The 22,022-nt window shown below is 31.4% G+C and overlaps 1 protein-coding gene across 2 annotated transcripts in view; it reads left to right on the forward strand.

Moving 5' to 3' along the window:
* Nucleotides 1–21,040, forward strand: part of LOC139511355 (low-density lipoprotein receptor-related protein 4-like) — a 56,926-nt gene extending 35,886 nt beyond the window's left edge. The window contains exons 6-24 of one of the 2 annotated variants that reach the window (XM_071298006.1): nucleotides 329–589; nucleotides 1,074–1,224; nucleotides 1,748–1,888; nucleotides 2,255–2,360; nucleotides 2,992–3,139; nucleotides 3,928–4,047; nucleotides 4,395–4,625; nucleotides 5,600–5,777; nucleotides 6,112–6,251; nucleotides 6,644–6,800; nucleotides 7,499–7,611; nucleotides 8,453–8,578; nucleotides 10,321–10,491; nucleotides 10,807–10,989; nucleotides 12,571–12,753; nucleotides 13,514–13,699; nucleotides 14,612–14,788; nucleotides 17,129–17,264; nucleotides 18,130–21,040. In XM_071298006.1, coding sequence (XP_071154107.1) covers nucleotides 329–589; nucleotides 1,074–1,224; nucleotides 1,748–1,888; nucleotides 2,255–2,360; nucleotides 2,992–3,139; nucleotides 3,928–4,047; nucleotides 4,395–4,625; nucleotides 5,600–5,777; nucleotides 6,112–6,251; nucleotides 6,644–6,800; nucleotides 7,499–7,611; nucleotides 8,453–8,578; nucleotides 10,321–10,491; nucleotides 10,807–10,989; nucleotides 12,571–12,753; nucleotides 13,514–13,699; nucleotides 14,612–14,788; nucleotides 17,129–17,264; nucleotides 18,130–18,409 — 3,188 coding nt within the window. In that variant the 3' untranslated portion in view covers nucleotides 18,410–21,040. The remainder of the gene's footprint in view (nucleotides 1–328; nucleotides 590–1,073; nucleotides 1,225–1,747; nucleotides 1,889–2,254; nucleotides 2,361–2,991; nucleotides 3,140–3,927; nucleotides 4,048–4,394; nucleotides 4,626–5,599; nucleotides 5,778–6,111; nucleotides 6,252–6,643; nucleotides 6,801–7,498; nucleotides 7,612–8,452; nucleotides 8,579–10,320; nucleotides 10,492–10,806; nucleotides 10,990–12,570; nucleotides 12,754–13,513; nucleotides 13,700–14,611; nucleotides 14,789–17,128; nucleotides 17,265–18,129) is intronic. The other variant, XM_071298007.1, reaches the window with a different exon arrangement.
* The last annotated feature ends 982 nt before the right edge of the window (nucleotides 21,041–22,022 follow it).

Raw genomic sequence — 22,022 nt, forward strand, 5'->3', positions numbered from 1 at the left:
GCAATGCTGCTTCGGGACAAGAACAAATCAAATGTTATTACAATAGGTATAATCTTTAAGATAAAGTAAGCTACTAGAAAATCAGAGTTTGGTAGATAGGACTTACATTATGCATTGCAATATGCCTACTTCATACCCCTGACATAGTTGTTGCATATGTTCTTTAACGGAGAGAGAGCGAGTAACTTTTCCTACATGAAGCATGTGATAAAACGTCCATATTCCGACCGTCTTTTCACTCGCATAAACCCATTCTACATCGAGAATAGTAAAGCATATAGCAGAATGTAAATTTGACTATGTTACAATGTTTTGATTTTTCCTTCAGGTGAACATGGATTTTTGTTTGGAAAAGCAATCATTATGGCTAATTCCACTGATGCTTGTATGTACGATGCTCACATCAGCACAAATGCTAAGCCTACCTCTGACTGCTTTCTAACAAATATGTCAGGCTTAATGTATTTTGCTGTTGACAGTCATGAGCGCCAGTTTTACTACATCGACGAGGTATCCATGTCGGTAAAACAAGTTGATATGATTAGTAATATCGAGAAGGTGATATATACAGGATCCACGGCATTCTCAGGTATCTTAAAAGTAAAATAACAAAAAAATACCGAGTTCCGATGAAAATTCAAAACGTAATCCACAAGTATACCACACGTTATATATAATTTAAAAATACTCGGTGGACATACAATATGCTTGCATACAATGTAACTTTTATTTACAAATGATAAATATTATATAACACTTTGAATAAAATCAAGTGAGCTTAGTTGCAATAAGTTAGCAAGAAAAACAAATTCACGAAACAAAACATTTTTTGTTAATATAATGAATAGAGTACATGTAGTAGATATTTTTAAACGTTCTAGTGACACCTTTTTCCATATCTCTAATGAAAACTATAAAACAAAACAACATTTGCATATGTAATGTAAGGACCATGCAAATCCATTATAAAACATAACTTCTTTACGTTTTCAGTGGTATACTTTTCAACATTTTAAATCGTATTTTTGAAATTTTGAAATGAATAAGTACATGTTGTTTCATTTTCGTTTTAGGACTTGCATTTGACTGGACAACGAAAAATTTATTCTGGACTGACTACCGAGGAGGCAAGATTATTGTTCATTCCGTGTTGACATCTGCAACGGCAGATTTAGTAACTTTGTTAGATAGTCCAAGTTACATCACCGTAGACCCTCACATGAAGTAAGTAAATTAAATGGTTTAGGGGATGTGTACTGTTTGTTTTCGTTTCTCCTTGTTTGTATCATCAACATTACCATGTGACCTTATTTCTGATTTTGTCTTGTACAGGGCATTTTACTTTACAATACGTCATACCAAACCAGACATATGTGTTTTACCTTCTATATAACGACAATAATCATAGCTGGGTTCATTTGTATTTCATGCAAATTTGTTATCGTATTATCCATACAATAAGTAATTCGAAGTAGTAGTAGTATTTCGTCTATGTTACGGTTGTATCCAGACCAGTTGTATTTGTTTGCAATGTTTCGATAATACCCTTGTTGGTGCTGATTATTTTAAGACCCGACTGTCTGTAAAAATAATTATTTGGTTTATTGGTTTATAATTTATATTCACTGAAGTTTCTGCATATATAACTTATCAATTGTTGTAAGAATAAGGATATTAAGCTATCGGCGCCTTAAGAACAATGGTTCATATGTTAATGTTTGTATTTTGCTTTATAATTGCTTTTCAGAAAAATGTATTGGATCACAGGCTATGGATATACAGCTACTCTCGAAGAAGGAAATTTAGATGGCTCTGGATTAAAAACAATTCTGGCTGAAGGAGAAATAAGTTATCCAGAATCATTGTTTTGGGATGTAGCGGCACAAAAGTATGGACTTTTTCTATTCCCTAGAATATAATAAGTTTTAGTTTTATCGATCAAACCAGCTTTTAAATATTTGATGAGCAATAGTATTCCATTATTCATATATATTTAAAGTGTCTAACATCATGAGTCCTTTCAGAAAATTTAAAAGTTAAGGTCAAACTGCAGAAATGTCAAACGATAGCCTTATTGCGAGATCTTTGCAATTATATTTTTTACATAACCTACTGCTTTTTCGAAAACAATACTGTCTTATACAATATAACTGATATTTCTAGTGCCTTAAAAGAAAAGAAATGTGTAGTCTCTTTCAACAGAGATCCTTAACCTCATAACCTATATTTCAATCTTCTTCCCATATTTCTATAGATTATATTGGATAAACAATGGTGACCTAGTCAGTATGAAACCCGATGGATCTGAGCCTAAATATCATGCATATGTAGGTTATGCAACTCATATAGCAATATATCAGGTAAATATGAATATTTTATGTTAGACCTAATAGATTAAAAGAAGTTCTAAATATATTGTAAAGTAGGATAATTTTATTGATAGTAGATACATAATGTTTTATATTTAGTGAAAATCCAACCAAGTCATACTTGCATATTATTTGTTATATTTTAAAGTTCGTAGATATGTGATCTATAACATTGACATATCAAATGAAACTAGAAAATACATATTAGATCTACAGTTATCATTCAGTTTTGGCATTGTGTGTACAAATGATATATCAAAGATTTGAATAGTTTTCAATACAGCATAAAAATTGAGTAAACGCATTATTTAGTTTGTTATAGACATGTGAAGCAGTTCATGATGATTATAAAATCGATTATTACCAAATAAAAAGTTTGATAATAATTACAGTTGTTATTGCGAATCCAATGATAGTTTTCAATAGTTTCATCTGCAACTTACCTGTCGATTTAAACTTTTGTAAGTTCAATTGTCCCATCTAACAAATACAATTGCTATTGTTCTCTGAGTAGTTTATTCACTGGGACCTTTAAATTTCTTCTGGGATTCGCAATAAATTTTAATTGATAAATGAAAGACAAACCATATGTGGTGATATCTGTTATTTTAAATCTAAATAGGATTACACACTTTGGACCACTGGTGACGACACTCTGGAAATAGCCCATTTAGATTCGTATTATCCAGATACTACAGTCTATGCTGAAGATTTAAGTATGATCAAAGGATTAGGAGTCTACGATGTAGACATGCAGCCAATGGAAATCAGTAAGTTTAGGATATATGACTTTTGAACAGCAGTTTGCTTCTGTTGCCATTATTTACACAATAGTTAATTTTACGATGAAGGCCTGTAGCCGCAGATCAATAAGTTTAAAGCTTAGATGTCCTGAATGTAATAACAATTTAGTTACAAGTATGTGGCGAGTGCAATGCTTTTAAAATCAGTTTTAGCAAGTGATGAACAAACTATCTGTTTATGGCTTTCAGGACGTGGAGTTTGCTCAAAATGTACTTTTTATGCCCCATTTATGGGCATTATGTTTTCTGTCTGTGCGTCCGTCCGTCAGTTCGTCTGTTCGTCCGTCTGTCCCGTTTCATGTTAAAGTTTTGGTTAAAGTTTTTGGTCGAGGTAGTTTTTGATGGAGTTGAAGTCCGATCAACTATAAACTTAATAAACATGTTCCCTATGATATGATCTTTCTAATTTTAATGCCAAATTAGAGCTTTTATCCCATTTTCACGGTCCACTGAATATAGAAAATGATAGTGCGGATGGGCCATTTGTGTACTAGGGACACATTCTTGTTTATACAGTTTTGGGATGAGTTATGTTTTATATAGTGAGTAAAAGATAATTTGTTTAAAGCACAAGTCTATAGATTTTAAAGAAAATTTCCAGTATCATTTTTTATCTTTGAATCCGTCATGTAATTTTATCCCTTTATTAGTATTATCCAATTTAGCTTTTTTTATACTTACCACATCCAACCTCATCATTAAGTAAATTGTTTGAATCAGGCGTATGTCTATGTTTTATTATTTTTTATTATCAGATAACTGCTCAAACTACAACGGAGGATGTCAACATATTTGTCAGCCAACAGCAACTGGAATGCAATGCTATTGTAATTTTGGATATCAATTACAAGCTGATGGAAAGACCTGTTCCAGTAGTAAGCATGTCGATTATTTTTAGAAGATAAGATTTTACATGAAAAAGGGATGAAACCATGATTTATATTCTTTAAATGTGTCCGACAATACGGATAAAATACAATACAGTATTAAAGCAGAAAAAGATCGAGAGAAAATATAATGCATACACTAAAGTTGATGCAATATGTAATGCAGAGTGGTGTTATGTCGTTTAAATTTTGTTTAGAAAAAAATGCATTCATTTTCCTGTATGTTTTTCAGTACATCTTTGACATCAACAATGTTTATTTTTGAATGTAATTGAATCATTTATCAAACCTTTATGTTTTTGATACTGTAACCTACCTTATTTGTATACTTTTAGCTCCTTTTGAAGATTCATTTGCACTCTTACCCGATGTAACACATGACAAAATATACCAAGTATCCTTGTCCAATGGGGAGCTGCGAGCACTTGATATTCCAGACATCGACGTTCCAGTATCTATTATATATGATAAACCAACGAAGAAACTGTACTGGACAAATGCTATTAAGACAGAAATCCGAAGCTCTCCTCTCAAGGCAGCCGTATCAGAAATACTTTATGATACCTGTAAGTTCTAGAGTATACAGTTGTATCAAACATTTCAATAACAGCTAATGATGTCCGATTAAAGAATTTAGAATGTCCTTTCGAATATCATATGACATGAAACGCAAACTTTAATGTCATTTACACGAATGTGAAACTACCATAAACGTTTTCTAGATATTAAAATTACCGTTGCTTTATTTGGCAAGATCTTTCACAATGTTTGGGCCTCAGTGCTTTTCAACTTCGTTCTGTATTTGGGCTTTTTAACTTTTTTTTATCGAGTTAACTTTTGGGACTTTGAAAGACGTAACGTGCGTCTGGAGTTCACCGTTTTAATTTTGTTATCCATGATGAGTTTATTTACAACCATTTGATTGATGCCACTGCTAGTTGAGGTTTACTCCTCAAGGTCATATCCAGCAAAGTAGTCAGCACTTCAGTGTTGACATATTATCATTGGTATAGTCATTATCATTAATATACTGTTAACATAACGATAACTACTAAGGACTTTCTACCTTTTAGAATGTTTGGTCCTCAATGCACTTCAACGTGGTATTGTATTTTGCCTATTTAACTTGGTACTTGTTTGATTCGAGCGTCACTGATGGTCTTTTGTAGACGGAACGCATGTCTGACATGTTTGGCGTACACAATTTTAATCCTTATATCTACATTATGACGAGTTTATTATTTGTTCATTTCTTTTGTATTTAAAAATAGCTACGGATACCCGGGATTTGACAGTTGACATATCTTTCCTTCCGCAACGCAACGTGTACTAAACTATATTTTTGAGCATAATGGTGCAACTATAGGCTATTATTTTTCTATTTTTTTTTATGAAGAAAAGATGTTTGACCAGAGAGTTCCAGTTCAATCAATTTATGATAAAGTCCTCAACTTAAATTAAATGTATTGTTTTCGATTGTTTTGTAATGTTGAATAATGATTTTATTTTAATTAATAACCATAATGTATTTTCGTTACAGGGTCGACATTACCAGTTGGTTTGGCATTTGATTATTCGTCGGGATTGTTATATTTCACTACAGAGTATTACTGGGATCCCAGTTTTATAGGATGTATTCATCCACATGTTGGAAAAGTTCACAAGATAATTTCAAATTTAGATTTACCAAAGAACATTGCCTTGTATCCATCGAAAGGGTAAGAATTCCAAATGAAATGTTGAAAAAATTTCGTGTATTCGAAGGCCTAGTGTTTAACATACATACTTGTAGTTTGGAAGACTCTTAATATTCGAAAAGCCTATTAAAAAAAAGAGAGAACACTATTAGGGCAAACAATTTGCATAATGGTTGAGTTGCTCAAAATTGCATTACTCAAAATACTCTTAATTCTAAACAGCAAATAAACATGTAACAGAGTTAAATGCTAATGAAAAAGAACAAAACAACATACACACAACTACAAAAATGATAATTAGAATTCCAAATTGCCTTCCAATAATAATAGAAATAATATCTACTGTTCTCTATAGAATACTGTTCTGGACTGATATTTCAACAGACCCTACAAGAAATTCATATATTGGATCTGCATTTATGGATGGTACCGGGATGAAGAAGATTGTTGATACAAATGTCAACTCGCCTAATGGAATCGTTATTGATTATACAGGTAATTTTAGACACATACAGACAGATGAATATATCATAATTTGAATTCAGTTGAAATGCCTTGATACAGAATTAAACCTTAATTACAGTATTACTAGCATTGCCTGATACTAGTTATTCGTGTTTATTCAAAATTGTTCACATGAAGAACCTGTTTCCTTTATTAGTTAAACAGATGCATAAAATTGTATAATTGTGAAAAACAGTCAACCTGCAGGTGCATTTTCATTTTCATTTTCATTTTTCACTTTCTGTTTTGCATAATTGTTAAGACAATCCTCTAGATGGTATTCCCCTTTTGACATGTACAATAAGTTCTTCAATTTATATCCGTAGTATTAACATTTGACGAATTTGTTTGATATTACTAAGACAATAGTTTTGTTATTGCAGCTGATAGAGTGTATTGGGCAGATGCTGATCTTAGTACAATCTCAAGTTGTAGACTCGATGGTACAGATAGGAAATTAGTTATAGAGGAACCCGGAGCAATGCTGGTTGGAGTTGATATATCTCCACCATATCTTTATTATGTTGGACGAAACAAACAGTAAGTTATTGTTTGATAGTTAAATAATATAAATAATATCATGATTATGTTTCAAAAATTTACTAATAAACGATACTTGGTACAAGTCTTGTAATTCATTTTGTTCTTCTTCTCAAGCAATTTTGTCTAGTTGAAATATAATAACAAAACAATGAAAATAGATTTGCAATGAAAATGTTACTTGTTCAGGATGTGAAGAGAAATCTATTTGATATATAGATACAAGTTTGAGGGTAAAAATGAGCCAATCAGAAATATCACATTGGAAAAACGAAGATGTGGGCTATATACCGCGAATACAAAAAATACCGGTAAACATGATCCCTATAATAAATAGTATATGTAATATAATGATCTATAGTAAAATCACATAACTACTGAACTCAAAGAAAGATTCAGAACGGAAAGAACCTAATCAAATGGCAAATCAAACGCTCAAACACATCAAACGAATGGACAAAGAACTCTCATATTTTTGACCTGGTACAGGCATATGATATAAATAATTGAAAACAATATTGACCTAACGGATGCATCTTTTATTATAGTGTAAGGTTATTCTATTTTAGGCCTATTTTTCCTGGCTTTTGTTCCCTTATCCATTGCGGGTTTTGTTAATTTGATATTTGAATTTGATATATTGAACTTCAAAATATATGGTGTCTAGTATCACTGGTGATTATATTGTTCATTCGCAGGTCAATTTCAAAATTTGATGTGAAGTTGAACACTAAGATCCAATTCATGAATGATATACATGCTCTTGGAAGAATAGAATCAGTCCGAGTATACCCAGAACAAGCACAACCAGGTCAGTACAGATAAATAAAGCCAACAGTAGTATACCACTCAACATTGCTATATCAAAATTTGTTTGATGGTTAAAAATAATTTCAGCTGTATCAATTTTCAGGACAAACATTTGGTTTATGTATTGAGCTAAGGTTTTAAAATATATTATAAAAAAGAGTTTGTTAACGAGAGTTGATGTAACTTTTATTTTGAAATCGATCTTATTTTGGGTTCTCGATGCTCTTCATCTTTATATTTGTTTGGCTATCTAACTATTTTGATTTGAGAGTCACTCATGAGTCTTATGTAGACGAAACGCGCCTCTGTGGTATCAAATTATAAGCCTGGTACCTTTGATAACTATATTCAAATGTAATAGATATAGATAATCATTTTACTCCAATAAGGCACATATCATTAACTTGTCAGATTATCTGTAAGGTTTGCAATCATAAAATTCTCGAATCATTATCAACAAATTTGGGGTTGCTATTCCTATGACATATGGTGACTCCTTTTAATCTGCACACAGGTTTGAATATATAAATTCATGTTTTTTTAATGTTTTGTCACTGCTGTTTTGATTTTGTTATGAAATGGACCTGTTCGAATGCAAATGATAAGTTTTATTTAAACAATGGATGTTTTTGTTTTGAAATGACTTTATCTAATAACAACACATTTTAGACCATCAGAAAACTAGAGCATATAAATCAAATAAAAAGTAAAGATTATATATAGCAATCAAATCTATTTACACACAAAACATAACCCCATGAACGGTTTGTTTTAAGTTCTTTATATATATAAATATAACAAAAGTACATAAAAACCTTTTCATTCCATCGTTTACCTTGCAGAGAATGCTCAGTGTAAGAATGAGAATGGTGAATGTGCTTTATTTTGCCTGCCAACAGCAACAGGAAGAACATGTGCTTGTGAAGACGGCCAAACACTCAATGCAGATGGCAAAACATGCACAGGACGTAAGTTAGAGATAAAAAAATCATTTATACGTTATTTACATTTCATTAGCGTTTTCGTCTTTATATAGCATAATAAACTTTCATTTGAACAATTACGTTTTGCAAATACCTTGGTTCATTTCAGGTCAAGTAACAGTAAATGGGCTATGTCACAGATTTTTCCTAAATTTTGCTGTAACTATATAGTTTAAGGAGCAAAAGTTACATGTAAAATGTTAGAAAATGACATATTGCCATTTACTGTAGCTTGATCTTAAGAAAATGACATATTGCCATTTACTGTAGCTTGATCTTAAGAAAATGGTAGAAAGGAGGTTGAAATCAAAATTTCAAGATTTATTTAAGGTAGCACAATACATTTTTTTTTATCCCCAATCAGACATCTTTAAACTGATGTAATTCCACTCATCTTTCTTTAAATTTTATAAATGAGGTACAAAAAGAAAGAAGAAGTTTTAATCTTTCAAATTGTGATAATTTCATTATGACATAATTATTACATAATTAATTGTTATGTAATTAGTTGCTATATTGTGACGTCCATATTTGAATGAATTTAGCTTCTTTTTCATTCATAGCATTTCAAAATATTTTATAGATTCTTGCTCAACACAGTTTGACCTCCAAAACCATGTCTCAGATTTTTCCTATTGTATTGCATTTTTTCATAAATCTTCAATGAAGTTTGCAACATCAATTCATAAGAGACCACTAAATTCAATTGGATATAAAATGTGTTCTATTGATGTTTTTGGAAATCTGAGACACGGTTTTAGAGGTCAAGCTGTGTTGTACAAGAATCAATAAAATATTTTGGGATGCTATGAAGAACAAAGATGCTAAATTCATTCAAGTGTGGACATCACAATATAGCAACTAATTACATAATAATTAATTATGTCATAATGAAATTATCACAATTTGAAAGATTAATTTTTCTTCTTTCTTTTGGTACCTCATTTATAAAATATAAAGAAGGATGAAATGAATTACATCAGTTTAAAGTTGTCTGATTGGGAGGGAAAAATCTTTGTATTGTGCTACCTTGAATGTGTTCTTTTTAAAATACCAATGCTAATACATAGGCTAATGGGCGGGTGGTTCCCACGATATCATGAAAATAAGTACTAATTCGCAGAATATCTAACCTAGGATTAGAAATAGACACCTGATAGAGTGCTTTACCAATTAACAATTTCTTATCATAGGTAAAACTAGTCATTTTGGAGTTCCTTGCATCGTAACTACAATCCCCTTCCCTTTCATGAATGTGACCTACCGAATAAGACTATTTACCGGATTTGTAATAACATAAGCAACACGACGGGTGCCACATGTGGAGCAGGATCTGCTTACCCTTCCGGAGCACCTGAGATCACCCCTAGTTTTTGGTGGGGTTCGTGTTGTTTATTCTTTAGTTTTCTATGTTGTGTCATGTGTACTATTGTTTTTGTGTTTGTCTTTTTCATTTTTAGCCATGGCGTTGTCAGTTTGTTTTAGATTTATGAGTCTGACTGTCCCTTTGGTATCTTTCGTCCCTCTTTTATAGCTTTATGTTTGATATGAGCCAAGGCATCGAGTTGATGTTCTTACTTTGAACTATAATTGTTAACTTTTTTTTGTGACTTTGATGAAGAGTAGTCTCATTACCACTGATACAATATCTTCTTATTTATATTTAACCGAGTAACTTACATATTTAAATCTCCATCTGTGATACTTTAACTTTTGTATTATTACAGATATCACCTGTACTTTGAAAGTTCCAAATGCCATCCTTGAAGATAGATGTATAGGACATGCAACTGGTAGTTGTAATTTCACATGTGCAGCTGGATACGAAAAAACTGTAGAAACATTAGATTGCGATGAAAAAGGAAACTGGAATCATCACATCAATACTGCTTGTCAAAGTAAACCTTACATATTTTTTATAATTACAGTTGGGTGCTGTCATAACCTGTATTCTAAGATCTGACATTATGTCAGGTTAAAGTTATCGTGTGACCTATTTTCTACCCTGACTGGTTATAATCATTAAAAGCAAAATTGATCTTTCTTCTATTTTTATGACTGCCTAAAAAACTGTTGACAGGTCCGCTTCTGATGTTAAAAAGGGTGCATGTTTTCTATTCAAGTTGTTAAACTGCCTATGCACATTCATTTCTGAATCGATCTAATTGATTGTATAAACGTATAGGTGTTTAATCATTTCGTGTATCTAATAGGTCTAACTGGTACATGCAGAGCTTTTATTCCTTATGGACATGTCACTCCATCTTGTAATAAGAAGATCGGAACAACATGCTCATATGTATGTAATGCAGGATATGTGCCGAAAGATAAAGATCTGACTATATTATGTACAGCAAGTGGAGCATGGGATAAACCTTTAGGGGACCTCTGTGTTGGTAAGTTATCCTTTTGATGAATTGATTGGTTGTTGCTTGCTTAGAAAATATTTATTTTGTATCTATTTGCTATATACCATACTTATCAATGCTTTTGTATAAAAGAAGTGAAATGTTATAATTCAAGTTTGCTGATTTCAACGTAATAAAGTAAAGAGTTTACTAACTGTACAAATATTTTGAGAATTTGGAATACTTTTACGTAGAAATATCAAAACATGTAAATAATAGATATATTATCATTGAAATGTGTTTTTTTTTATGTTTCGCTATATGTGTCACTTTCTATGTTTTTGTCGTTGCTATCAATGTTTATCATTTATATAGTATAATTTGAATTACACAAGTTTCTTTTTTTTCTCCAGAACAAGGTAAGAAAGTTTTAACCCAATTCCCATTTGTCTTTTTGTTGTTAAAGTTTTTATCAGTTTCATTTGTGTTGTTCATATATATGTTGCTAATTGACAGTTTCATTTTATTTCAACTAAAAAAAATATTATGTCACAATGTGACAATATAGAATGTGATTTAAACAGGAATGCATATATAAATGGATAAAGCAATTCATTTACTAGGTCTAGCTCAAATTTTGGCTAAATGATGTGAACATATTAAATCATCTAAAATTAAAAGGGAAAACACAAGATGAACCAAGATGTGCAATTTTGTTTCTATTTGTTTTGAATTTATTAAATAGACACAAACAAGCTGATATATCAGATATGTATTTTTGTTGTTACAGAGTGGTAATATAAAACAAATAATCTTGAGATATCCACATGATTAAAAATAACCTTCAAGAAACACATTCATGAAACTGATTGAACTATAATAACTTGGTTTAATATTCCCATTCTTAATGTTGTCTTTTAACCTGCATTTTGTTTCATTTCAATTTCTTCCTTTAACCTGAAGAATTTAGATAAAAAGACACTAATATGAAGACCTACTATGTTTGAAAAGGTTCTAAACAAACATAAACTGGTCATATTCCAAATTTAATTTAAGAACGGACACACAACATGACCATTAGCACATGTGTTTGTTTCTTTCTGTCAGTTTAAGCATGCATTAGGTGTTTGGATGAGTAGATGTATTTTCAAACTTTAAATATTTTGAATTAGTTTAAACGAAATCTGTATTTCAGAACAGGTGATTAATTGTATTTATGTTCCCATTTGAATTCGATAAACTGTTTCAATTGGTGGTTGTATTTATCATTAGTAGTATTGTTGCATCAAAACGAAACATAAACATCGTAACACCACCTTTTAAACTCAAGGTAAAAAAAATGACACAGTGTTTATGCTGTAATTTAAAATGGAATTCTGCTTTGATATTGGTTAAATTTTAATGAAAATCTGCAGCGACATTTTGCAATTATTCGCAATCCAATGTGATGAGAGATTCCAACACTTCAATCTTTAGCTTGCAGGCAATTTAGAATCGTAATGTTTATTGACTCCTATCTTATATCAGAGTTAAAATTGCGGAAAAAAATAAGTTTTTCATTCTGTTTTAGTATACTCAACTTATATTTGAAGGAACTTTTTTTTGTAACACTGAAATTTTATTTTTTAGCTTCCGCCACTTATTGTCCGAATATTATTAGGAATGGTCTGCTTGATTCGGCGTGTCCACGTTCATCAGGAAGTCAATGTGATTTCACATGTAATCAGGGCTACACGAAAAATGCCGATATAACTGCTTTAGTTTGTCTTGGAAGTGGACAATGGAATATTCAGGGAGAGTTATGTAAGCCAGGTATGTATTTGATAAATATCTTCATTATGGTTGACGGGCAGATTGTACCTGAATAGCCAGCTTGACATCTATTTGGGTTGTCCTATAGAGTTGAATCTAGTTATTCCTACGTGATATTTTATCTTGGAGTTCGGTACTTTTGTTTTACTTTTTAACCATTTCTCAGCAGTAGCATAACCGTAGTCCTATTGTAAGGAGTTTACATACCTCTACGTTTTTGAAAATGGTATGCAATTGTGAGGGTAGTATTGCTTTCTTTCACAACAAATCCCTCAAAATAGTTTTAAAGAAACTTCATACGCATCATCGAACCATGTATGCTCACGAATTGGTTTTATCAATACGACATGTGTGTAGCTCCATTCAAAAGCGACATGTTTTCGCCATTATTTGCAGTTTCAGATCTTCAATCTCTAAAATATAAGTAGTCGACGAATCTTTACATTAAGCGACTTTGTCCCTATCCCGATTTACTTAGTGTGGATACGCATACTGAATGATCTATTTATCATGTCATCAAGCGGGGTCCTGCTCCTTATGGGGACCATGAGATTCATCCTTTGTTGTCTGTAACCTTGATTCGTCTTCTCCGTTGATTTACGAGATTTAAACTTGAAACAATATTTTGATGTTATGGAAATACTGTTAATAAAAACCCATTTCACGATATATCAGTCTGAAGATAACTGGAAGCCTATTATTTTGTAATATTGATGCGCAAAAGTAACGTCAGCTTTCTATATCTTTTTTTATTTATTAGAATCAACAGTTCGATGTCCATCAACTATACAAAATGGTGCTTTTGCCAATCCATGTTCCTTCAAAGTAAAGACCTCATGTCCTTATGTTTGTGATACTGGATTTGACAAAAACCCACTAGTAGATCGAGTAATGTGTATGGATACTGGCAGTTGGAATTTCAATTTGATCTCTTTATGTAAACCAGGTAAGAACTGTGTTATGATAATAGAATATTCGGTTTTGGTAGTTTTACTCGCATTGAATAAAATAAATGTGATTTTAAAGAGACAGACTGCATAACCGAAAATGACACAACCTGAACTATAATTATAAAAACAAACGCTAGTCACTTAAAGTAAATAAAGTACAAACGAAGAATCACTATGAATTACCAGTACTATATAAGTTAGAGAACAACCAAACAGCGTCAATATTGATATACATAGGAATACCTAAAAAGCATATCTGCCTTTTAATTTATAACATTATTGGAGATGTTCGTTATAGTTTGTGTATCAAACAAATAGAAGTTTTGTATTCTTCAAGACTCAATTTTAAGGTTGATTTCAATTGTGATGCTCTGTTCACCCATCTGAGGAATAAATTAAAAGATGATCTGGTCTTTGAAAACAATTGCAATATGTACGACATTCTTTTCAATGGTTAGTATATAACTTGGTAGGCCATACCTGAGTTTTGTGTACATATGACCCATCACTGGCGCTTGAACAAAAACCAGTTAGAAGTCCAAATCAATACAAATTTAACAGCATTAAAAAACAACACATACCAGACAGTTTTGCAAAGATACGGCTAAATATTTCTTTACCTGAAGTAGAAAAGATGTGTGCCTTATATTTTTATAGGAATGCTTTTGGATAAATTTATAACTTAAACAAAGACTAATAAATGAACTGTTTCAAAGGATAAATAATATCCCACCTATATAACATAGGGTTTAACAAACTTTTATTACTTTCTTATATCCTTTAATTCACTCGTTCCTTTATCTCTCACATTTCTTAATTCTACCCTGACAAACTCCTCACTGAATGCATCTAACATGTTATCTATTGTAATGAGTGTGAGTTATTACTTCATGCATGTTCCTTTTTAGCAATGAGTTCATGTGAGAAAACGTTCATGCACGGACACTTTCTGGAACCTTGTTCTGGAAAACATGATTCCAAATGTGGCTTTGTTTGTGATAATGGATACATCCAACAACCAATTGTCCAACATGTCATCTGTAATGATGGTAAATGGGCGGTAGATAGAAATTCGTTGTGCATTGGTAGGTATACTTACCTTCAATGAAATAAAGTTTGATAAGGGAAATAAGATATTTCTGGTAAAAATGCACACAAAGTTGAAATGCAGTGTTGCTATTTCAGTGTAAAATTCATACGAGATTGCTTTATTATAAAAATATAGAGAATCATTTAAACATAACTTTTATTTTATTAAGGGGCCTTTTTTTTTTCTTTCTGTTTAGACTTTTATATTGTACAGCTGTTTATTTGTATTGAAAGTTTTTTGTGCTTAGGTGATAACAATCTGCAGGATTGATAGAAGTCATGGATGCAACTCTTGCATAGGGATTGGCACATCTCATTGCTATGGCTATTATCAAACCCTGCCCCTCGAACATTAACAACTTTGTGGTTAAATCATTTTAAGGAAGACAACTTACAGTCAGCCAATGGTATGATGCATACAGCTGTATTAGAATATGAACATCTTGTATCGATAAAGATTATTTTACCCGGTACCTCAGTCATTTAGCAATGAATTTGAAAGTTGTGCATAGCTAACATTGTAAAGTGTTACAAAAAGAGCAAATATCGGGAATGGTTTGGTTGAATTGACATACACCACATGTATCGCTACAATTTTTTGTTATATCCGTGGATGGGTAAAAATGAAACACACTGTCTTTGAAAACATTTAAATGGCCGAATTTCGAGGTCTTTATTGCATTTAAATAGACAAGAGTTAAAAATAATACAGGAGTGTTGGTGATGTTGAACCAACACTTTATTATTGAAATGCATTGATATCAGCTTGCATAACAAATATAAACCAGGTATTCTTAATACAAGTTTGGAAAACAAAAATCATCAAAATAGTATGAACTAGAGAACTCCGATAGTTTTCGCTAGTAGACCAAAATCATACTCACCCGTTGAACACATTATTTTATCCCTCTTAATTATGAATTTCATGTAAAAGAGGGACGAAAGATACCAAAGGGACAGTCAAACTCATAAATCTTAAACAAACTGACAACTCCATGGCTAAAAATGAAAAAGACAAACAGAAAAACAATAGTACACATGACACAACATAGACAACTAAACAATAAACAACACGAACCCCACCAAAAACTAGGGGTGATCTCAGGTGCTCCGGAAGGGTAAGCAGATTCAGCTCCACATGTGGCACCCGTCGTGTTGCTTATGTGATTACAAATCCGGTAAATAGTCTAATTCGGTAGGTCACATTCATGACAGGGAAGGGGATTGTAGTTACGACGTAAGGAACATATCCGATATCATTTGTTAAACGATTATTCTATAACGGTCAACCAACTCGTGATGGCGTCCGTAAAATTTACGAAGGGATGATTTCAACTTCACCATTTGGAACTCTTGGTTTAATAGCTTCCCTATGAGCAGTAACCCTCTTTCAAGAAAATCAGGATAGGAAATGCAAGCACGGGAATATCGTATCAATTGGGAGATATATAACATAATCTGTTACAAGAGTGAGGTTTAGCTAGCTATAAAACAAGGTTCAATCTACCATTTTCTACATAAGAAAAAAAAATGCCTGCACCAAGTCAGGGATATGACAGTTGTTAACAATTCGTTTGACGTTTGAGCTTTTGATAATGCCATTTGATTAGGGACTCTCCGTTTTAAATTTTCCACGGAGTTCTGTTTTTTTTTGTGATTTTACTTTTTATTGTCATGATTATTTATGTATTTATAGTATTAAGCTTGCGTTTTTTTTTATTGGCTCCTTGATATCTCCGCCCTCTTTTTATGATTTTTTTTTAATCTATGTATATTGATATACATTTTTTTCTATTTTGATAGCGATAAAGAATGGGAAATGTATTTATCGTGTGTTTGCATTTAATTATCAGTAGCAAATTGAAACAAGGTACATCTATTTTGACAATAAATGTACCCCGTATCACTGATTGAATAAAATGGTTGCTAGCCGAAGGTAGACGGGGGACAAATTACCTTTATAAACATCTAGAGAACACAAATGTCTCGGTTCGATATTGGCTACTATTTGTAAGTTTCATGTTCCGCAATAAGGTTGTCAAGAATAAATGTAAAAAAAAACCAGTCCAAGGTATAAGAAGACAAAAAAAAACAAACGCGGTTTACTTTCGGGAATAAATACATAAAAGAATAAATTACGTTAATGTGAAAGAGTCAATTTAATTCTCTTCGTCTCTTTAACAGCATCAATGACAAGGTTGTCTTCAAATATCTTATCTATTTATCTAAAACAGCGTATCAACACCCAATTGATATCTGTAAGTATATACAACAACACATCTATGTAATGAAAATTGAAGAATATTTATAAACTGTTCGATAACATCTATTTTCAGAACAAACCGGAAATGTGATATCTCCTCAGAAACAAGTTTCAGAAGGTGCCTCTTCGGGTGCTGTTGTTGGTGCAGTCATTGCTGCGGTTGTTGTAACTGTGATAGTAGTACTTGTCATCGTCTTTTTCATATTCAAGTGAGTATTGGCAGAAAAGATGAATATTTTAGTAAATATAATTCAAATAACAAAAAATATATATACAAAGCTATATAATAAGTTTATAAAATTCGGTAGAATTATATCTAATGTTCTACCTCGAATCGGTTGTTTTATTTTAAAAAGTTATCAATGGTATTATTTGGAAAGTTACAAATGGGTGTAAAAAAATAATTATACTGGCCAAAAAGCCAAATATTAGCTAGGCGCCATCGCATTTATTCATCACTGGTTGTTTGTTGATCCATCAACCGTCCGTTACTTAGTTTACGCTGTAATCCTGTTCTTCGTAATGTCTGATTATTTTCCTTAACGTCAGATGTTAATACGATAATGTGGTATGAGTGCCAATGAGACCACTCTCCATCTAAGACACAACGTACAGAAAGTTAACAATAATAGATAATAAAAACAAATACGGCTTTCAACACGGAGCCTTGGCTCACAGCGCACAACAAGCTTTAAAGGGTCCAAAAAAGACGAGTGTCACATTTGATTGGCTTTACTTGATCAAAAGACATTTAAACATACACTGAACGAAGAAGTTTCATGTATGACATATTATCGTTTAATGCCATGACATTGTCAGTTCGTTTTCAACTTGTATGTCTGAATGTCCAGTATGTTTTGTCTCTTTTTTGTCCTTCCCTTAATACAGCAACACTTACAACATTATATAATTTGAAACTTTTTTTTGGTATTTTAAGGACGAAGCTTTTTTGTCAGCCAATCTTTTGACAAGACAGACTTATTATCAAATATGGACAATAGTTTCGTTCCATAAAAATTGAGTTATTTTAAATTGGTTATTTAAGTCCAAAAAATATACTTTGTTTAATTTTAGGAAAAGGACACCTGCAGGACAATATGTTTCGAATAATACCAACTTAAAATTTAAACGATTCGATGACACTAATGTACCAGTCGAACAAGGAGGAATAACTGGGTTTTCAAACCCTATAGCAAACCAGCCGGACTATGGTAATTTTAGTCATCTCCGTGATGAAGGCTATGTTACCACAGAAATTAACCCAACATATGAAGGAGCAGATCCAAAAGATGTTAATTTAGACGTTGCAAAATCATCGTCAGCAAATGGTGTTCGTACGAACAGCGAAGCATAATATGATTATTGGTTTGTTGTTTAATAAAAAAAATCACAGTTTAAAATATATACATGGTGGTGCATTGTTTACATGCGACATTCATTACAAAGTACTACACAAACGTAGAATTTTTGCAAGAAATCATATGCTTGTCAGTCCTGTCGGTGAATACATGATATCTTTTAATACAAACCGAAGAGTTTTAATGGAAACAATGTGTAAAAATGTATTACAAAGAACATAGTTATTGATTCAATCGTGTGATTCATTTGATTAAGTGGCCTCATTCCTATTTATGCAGTGGTTTTTTTTTTATAAACTTATGTACATTCAAAAATACTTACACTTTTTATGAAGATAAGAGAAACAATATGTTCAGAATTATTGTAAATCGCTCTGTTGTTACAAATACAGATTATAAGTATTTCTCCGTTGTTCTTAGGAGAGACATTCAAAGCGTTGATGTGAAATATTGTTTTGTATTATATTTATTAGTGGACCAAGTTTAAAATTTCATAGCATATACCGTCCAAGCACATTTTTCAAACGTAACTATGTTTATGTTTTATTACGATAAGAAGATGTGGCATGATTGAAAAATTTGTCGAATATCCACCAATGACTAAGGCGGATTATTAAACAATTGAGGGTCATAGTATGATAAGTTGTAAAAGGAAACCTCTCAAAAGAGAAAACAAACAACATTCCTTAAAGTAAAATTAATAAACGAACTAAAAACATGGCATATATTTGACAGATGTCATTCAAACAACAGTTACCCGACCTTGATTATGTTTATTTATGAATTATTTTCGGACAGTTTCATTTGTCTAGGACTTTTACTTCACATCTTTATCAATCTCAGGCTCTTTATGTTCTAATATATCTGACAAAGTGGGAAATGCAACGTGACACTTTGTTTAATGATTTTGTTATAATGATCTTTTTGTAATATTTATTATTTCTAAAGAATTATGTCCTCTTGTTTACATAATATCAAAATTCTCCAAGCTTTTTATCTTTTTCTATCTTGATTATTGTTGAAATATTCAATAAAAGCTGCATGCAATGAGCTACGCTATATTGATTAGTATTGCCTAGTTTTAGTTTTTTTTCTCTCGCGAAATAGAATGCTGGGATGTACAGAATATGCTCTCAATATAAGTGGATTCCGCTCTCTGATCAGGTTGTTGTCTCTTTGATACATTCCTAATTTCCAATCTAAATTTCATTGGCATTTTAGTAGGTATGACATTTCAGTGACGTAGAATTTTCTAACATTTATACAACAATTGAGCAATGCTGTATTTAAAAATAATTTGAGGAATGTTATCAAATTTGATTTCAAGGCTTTCACTTACTTTTAGTTTTGTTATATATTTTTACATTTGTTCATTTACTGTATATAATATCACGTGTGACATAAATATTTTTTTTGTAAAATATTAAGTTTTAAATATTCCATATACTTATACAATATATACAAGAAATCCATTTGATTTAATGTAAATAGTGATCAACAAATGACTGTATTCTAATTATATATGTGTATTGAATCATACTTTTTTTGTCATTATTATCAGGGCATTTTATTTGCAAGTGTAAATTCTTAGATTTCATTTAATGCCAAAAAGATATTGGGCTGGTCCCATATTTTACAAATGTTACAATGTAATAAAGAAGAATGAATACAGATTATTTCCATTTTAAGATAAGCATATTGATATTAAAGTTTGACTTTTTGTAAATTAATTCAGATGTTTTATTAAATTAAACAATTTACTTTCAAGTGAGGTTTTGATATAATTGGACAGAATGTCCTCTTTCATATATCATGGTATCAAACATTACTGAGAATAGTCTTAATTTAGATTTGTATGTTGATTCAGAAGTGTCTTCTCCAAGAAGAATAAAAGGGAAATGAAATAACCTTTTCAGTTAAAAGAAATAATGATGTTGACATGTTTTGACACAGTTTTCTAACAACAGCACCGAATATTTTCCTAAATATATTGGAATTTTTGTTTGGGGGAGGGGTTTTTGTGTGAGGGAAAATGATTTGAGATGTAAGCAAAACAAATGACATTGTTTGTAATAAAACTTATGGATGTGCAATATAATGTTAAATAGTGAAGTTGTGCCTAACTAGATCATTTTTGTCTTTTTGTTGCTTTTTTATACAAAAAGTAAGTTAAATATTGGGGTTCTGAGTATGAAACATAACCTTTATCTCAACATCAATTAAATTTAAACATGACAATTTAAATATTAACAACTATTTCATAAACATATTTGAATAAAATATTATGTACTACAGAAGACAACTTGATATGATGTTATCTTTAAAAGACAAATTTTGTTAACTGACTTTTTGTAAAACATTAAACTGTGTTAAACTGCAATGTCAACGCCAAAAGGCAACAACAACAAAGACATCAATGCATTAAGTAACTATTTAGTATTTTAGATTCTTTTCCATAATCAGAAATATATTGCATGCCTGAGTACATAAAGGTCAGTTGATATGTATGTGAATCTTGTATTATTAAGAGATATTAAGACGTGAAATCGAAAAATGGTGTGAAGAGAGATTATCATTATTTTATGTTATTGAATTGTATTTTTCTAAATAAAGAAAAAGACAAATTATCTAGTTTAATCCTTATTAAATAGAGTCTATATCAGTAGCGCTTACCAATTATAACATAAGTCAGATCCGAACTTGGTCAAACATAAAGATTCGTTTTTTGAACAATCCATGAAAAGAAAAACAATAATAGCAAACAATATTAAATAAAGGCAACAGTAGTATACCGCTGTTCAAACTCATAAATCCATGGACAAAAAACAAAATCGGGGTAACAAACTAAAACTGACGGAAACGCATAAATATAAGAGGAAAACAACGACACAACACTACAATGTAACTAACACACACAGAAACGGACCAAGCATCAGACAAAATCCCACGAAGATAACAAATATAACATCAAAACCAAATACATGAATTTGGGATAGACAAGTACTGTGACACGTCTTACCTATAGTTTTGGCTGTATACACATTATGTCGTATAGTAGCACAATAAATAAAATCACATTCCAGCCTTCAACAAAATGATTGCTAACTTTAAGAAAAGAAACTTATAGTCTGAACACAAGTATTGTTAAGCTATATAAAAAGAAAGAGTTGTAGTATAATTGCATATGAGACAACTGTTCAACAAAGTTTAAATGAAGTGGACGTAAGCAATAATAGCCAACCGTAACAACGAGAAAACTCAATACTGTATGATCGGCTATGAAAAGCTGCGAAATGAAACAGAGGAATTGTATTTTTTACAAAATTTACTTCTGGATGCTATTTTATGATTATAAACAAGCTTCTTGTACCTGATATTCATATGATGAAGACATAATCTTTCAATCAGTTTAATTGAGGTCTGGAGCTGGCATGTCAGTTAACTGCTAGTAGTCTGTTGTTATTTATGTATTATTGTCATTTTATTTATTTTCTTTTGTTACATCTTTTGACATCAGACTCGGACTTCTCTTGAACTGAATTTTAATGTGCGTATTGTTATTCTTTTACTTTTCTACATTGGCTAGAGGTATAGGGGGAGGGTTGAGAT

This window comes from Mytilus edulis, chromosome 2, assembly GCF_963676685.1.
Source record: "Mytilus edulis chromosome 2, xbMytEdul2.2, whole genome shotgun sequence".
NCBI classification, from domain to species: Eukaryota; Metazoa; Mollusca; class Bivalvia; order Mytilida; family Mytilidae; genus Mytilus; species Mytilus edulis.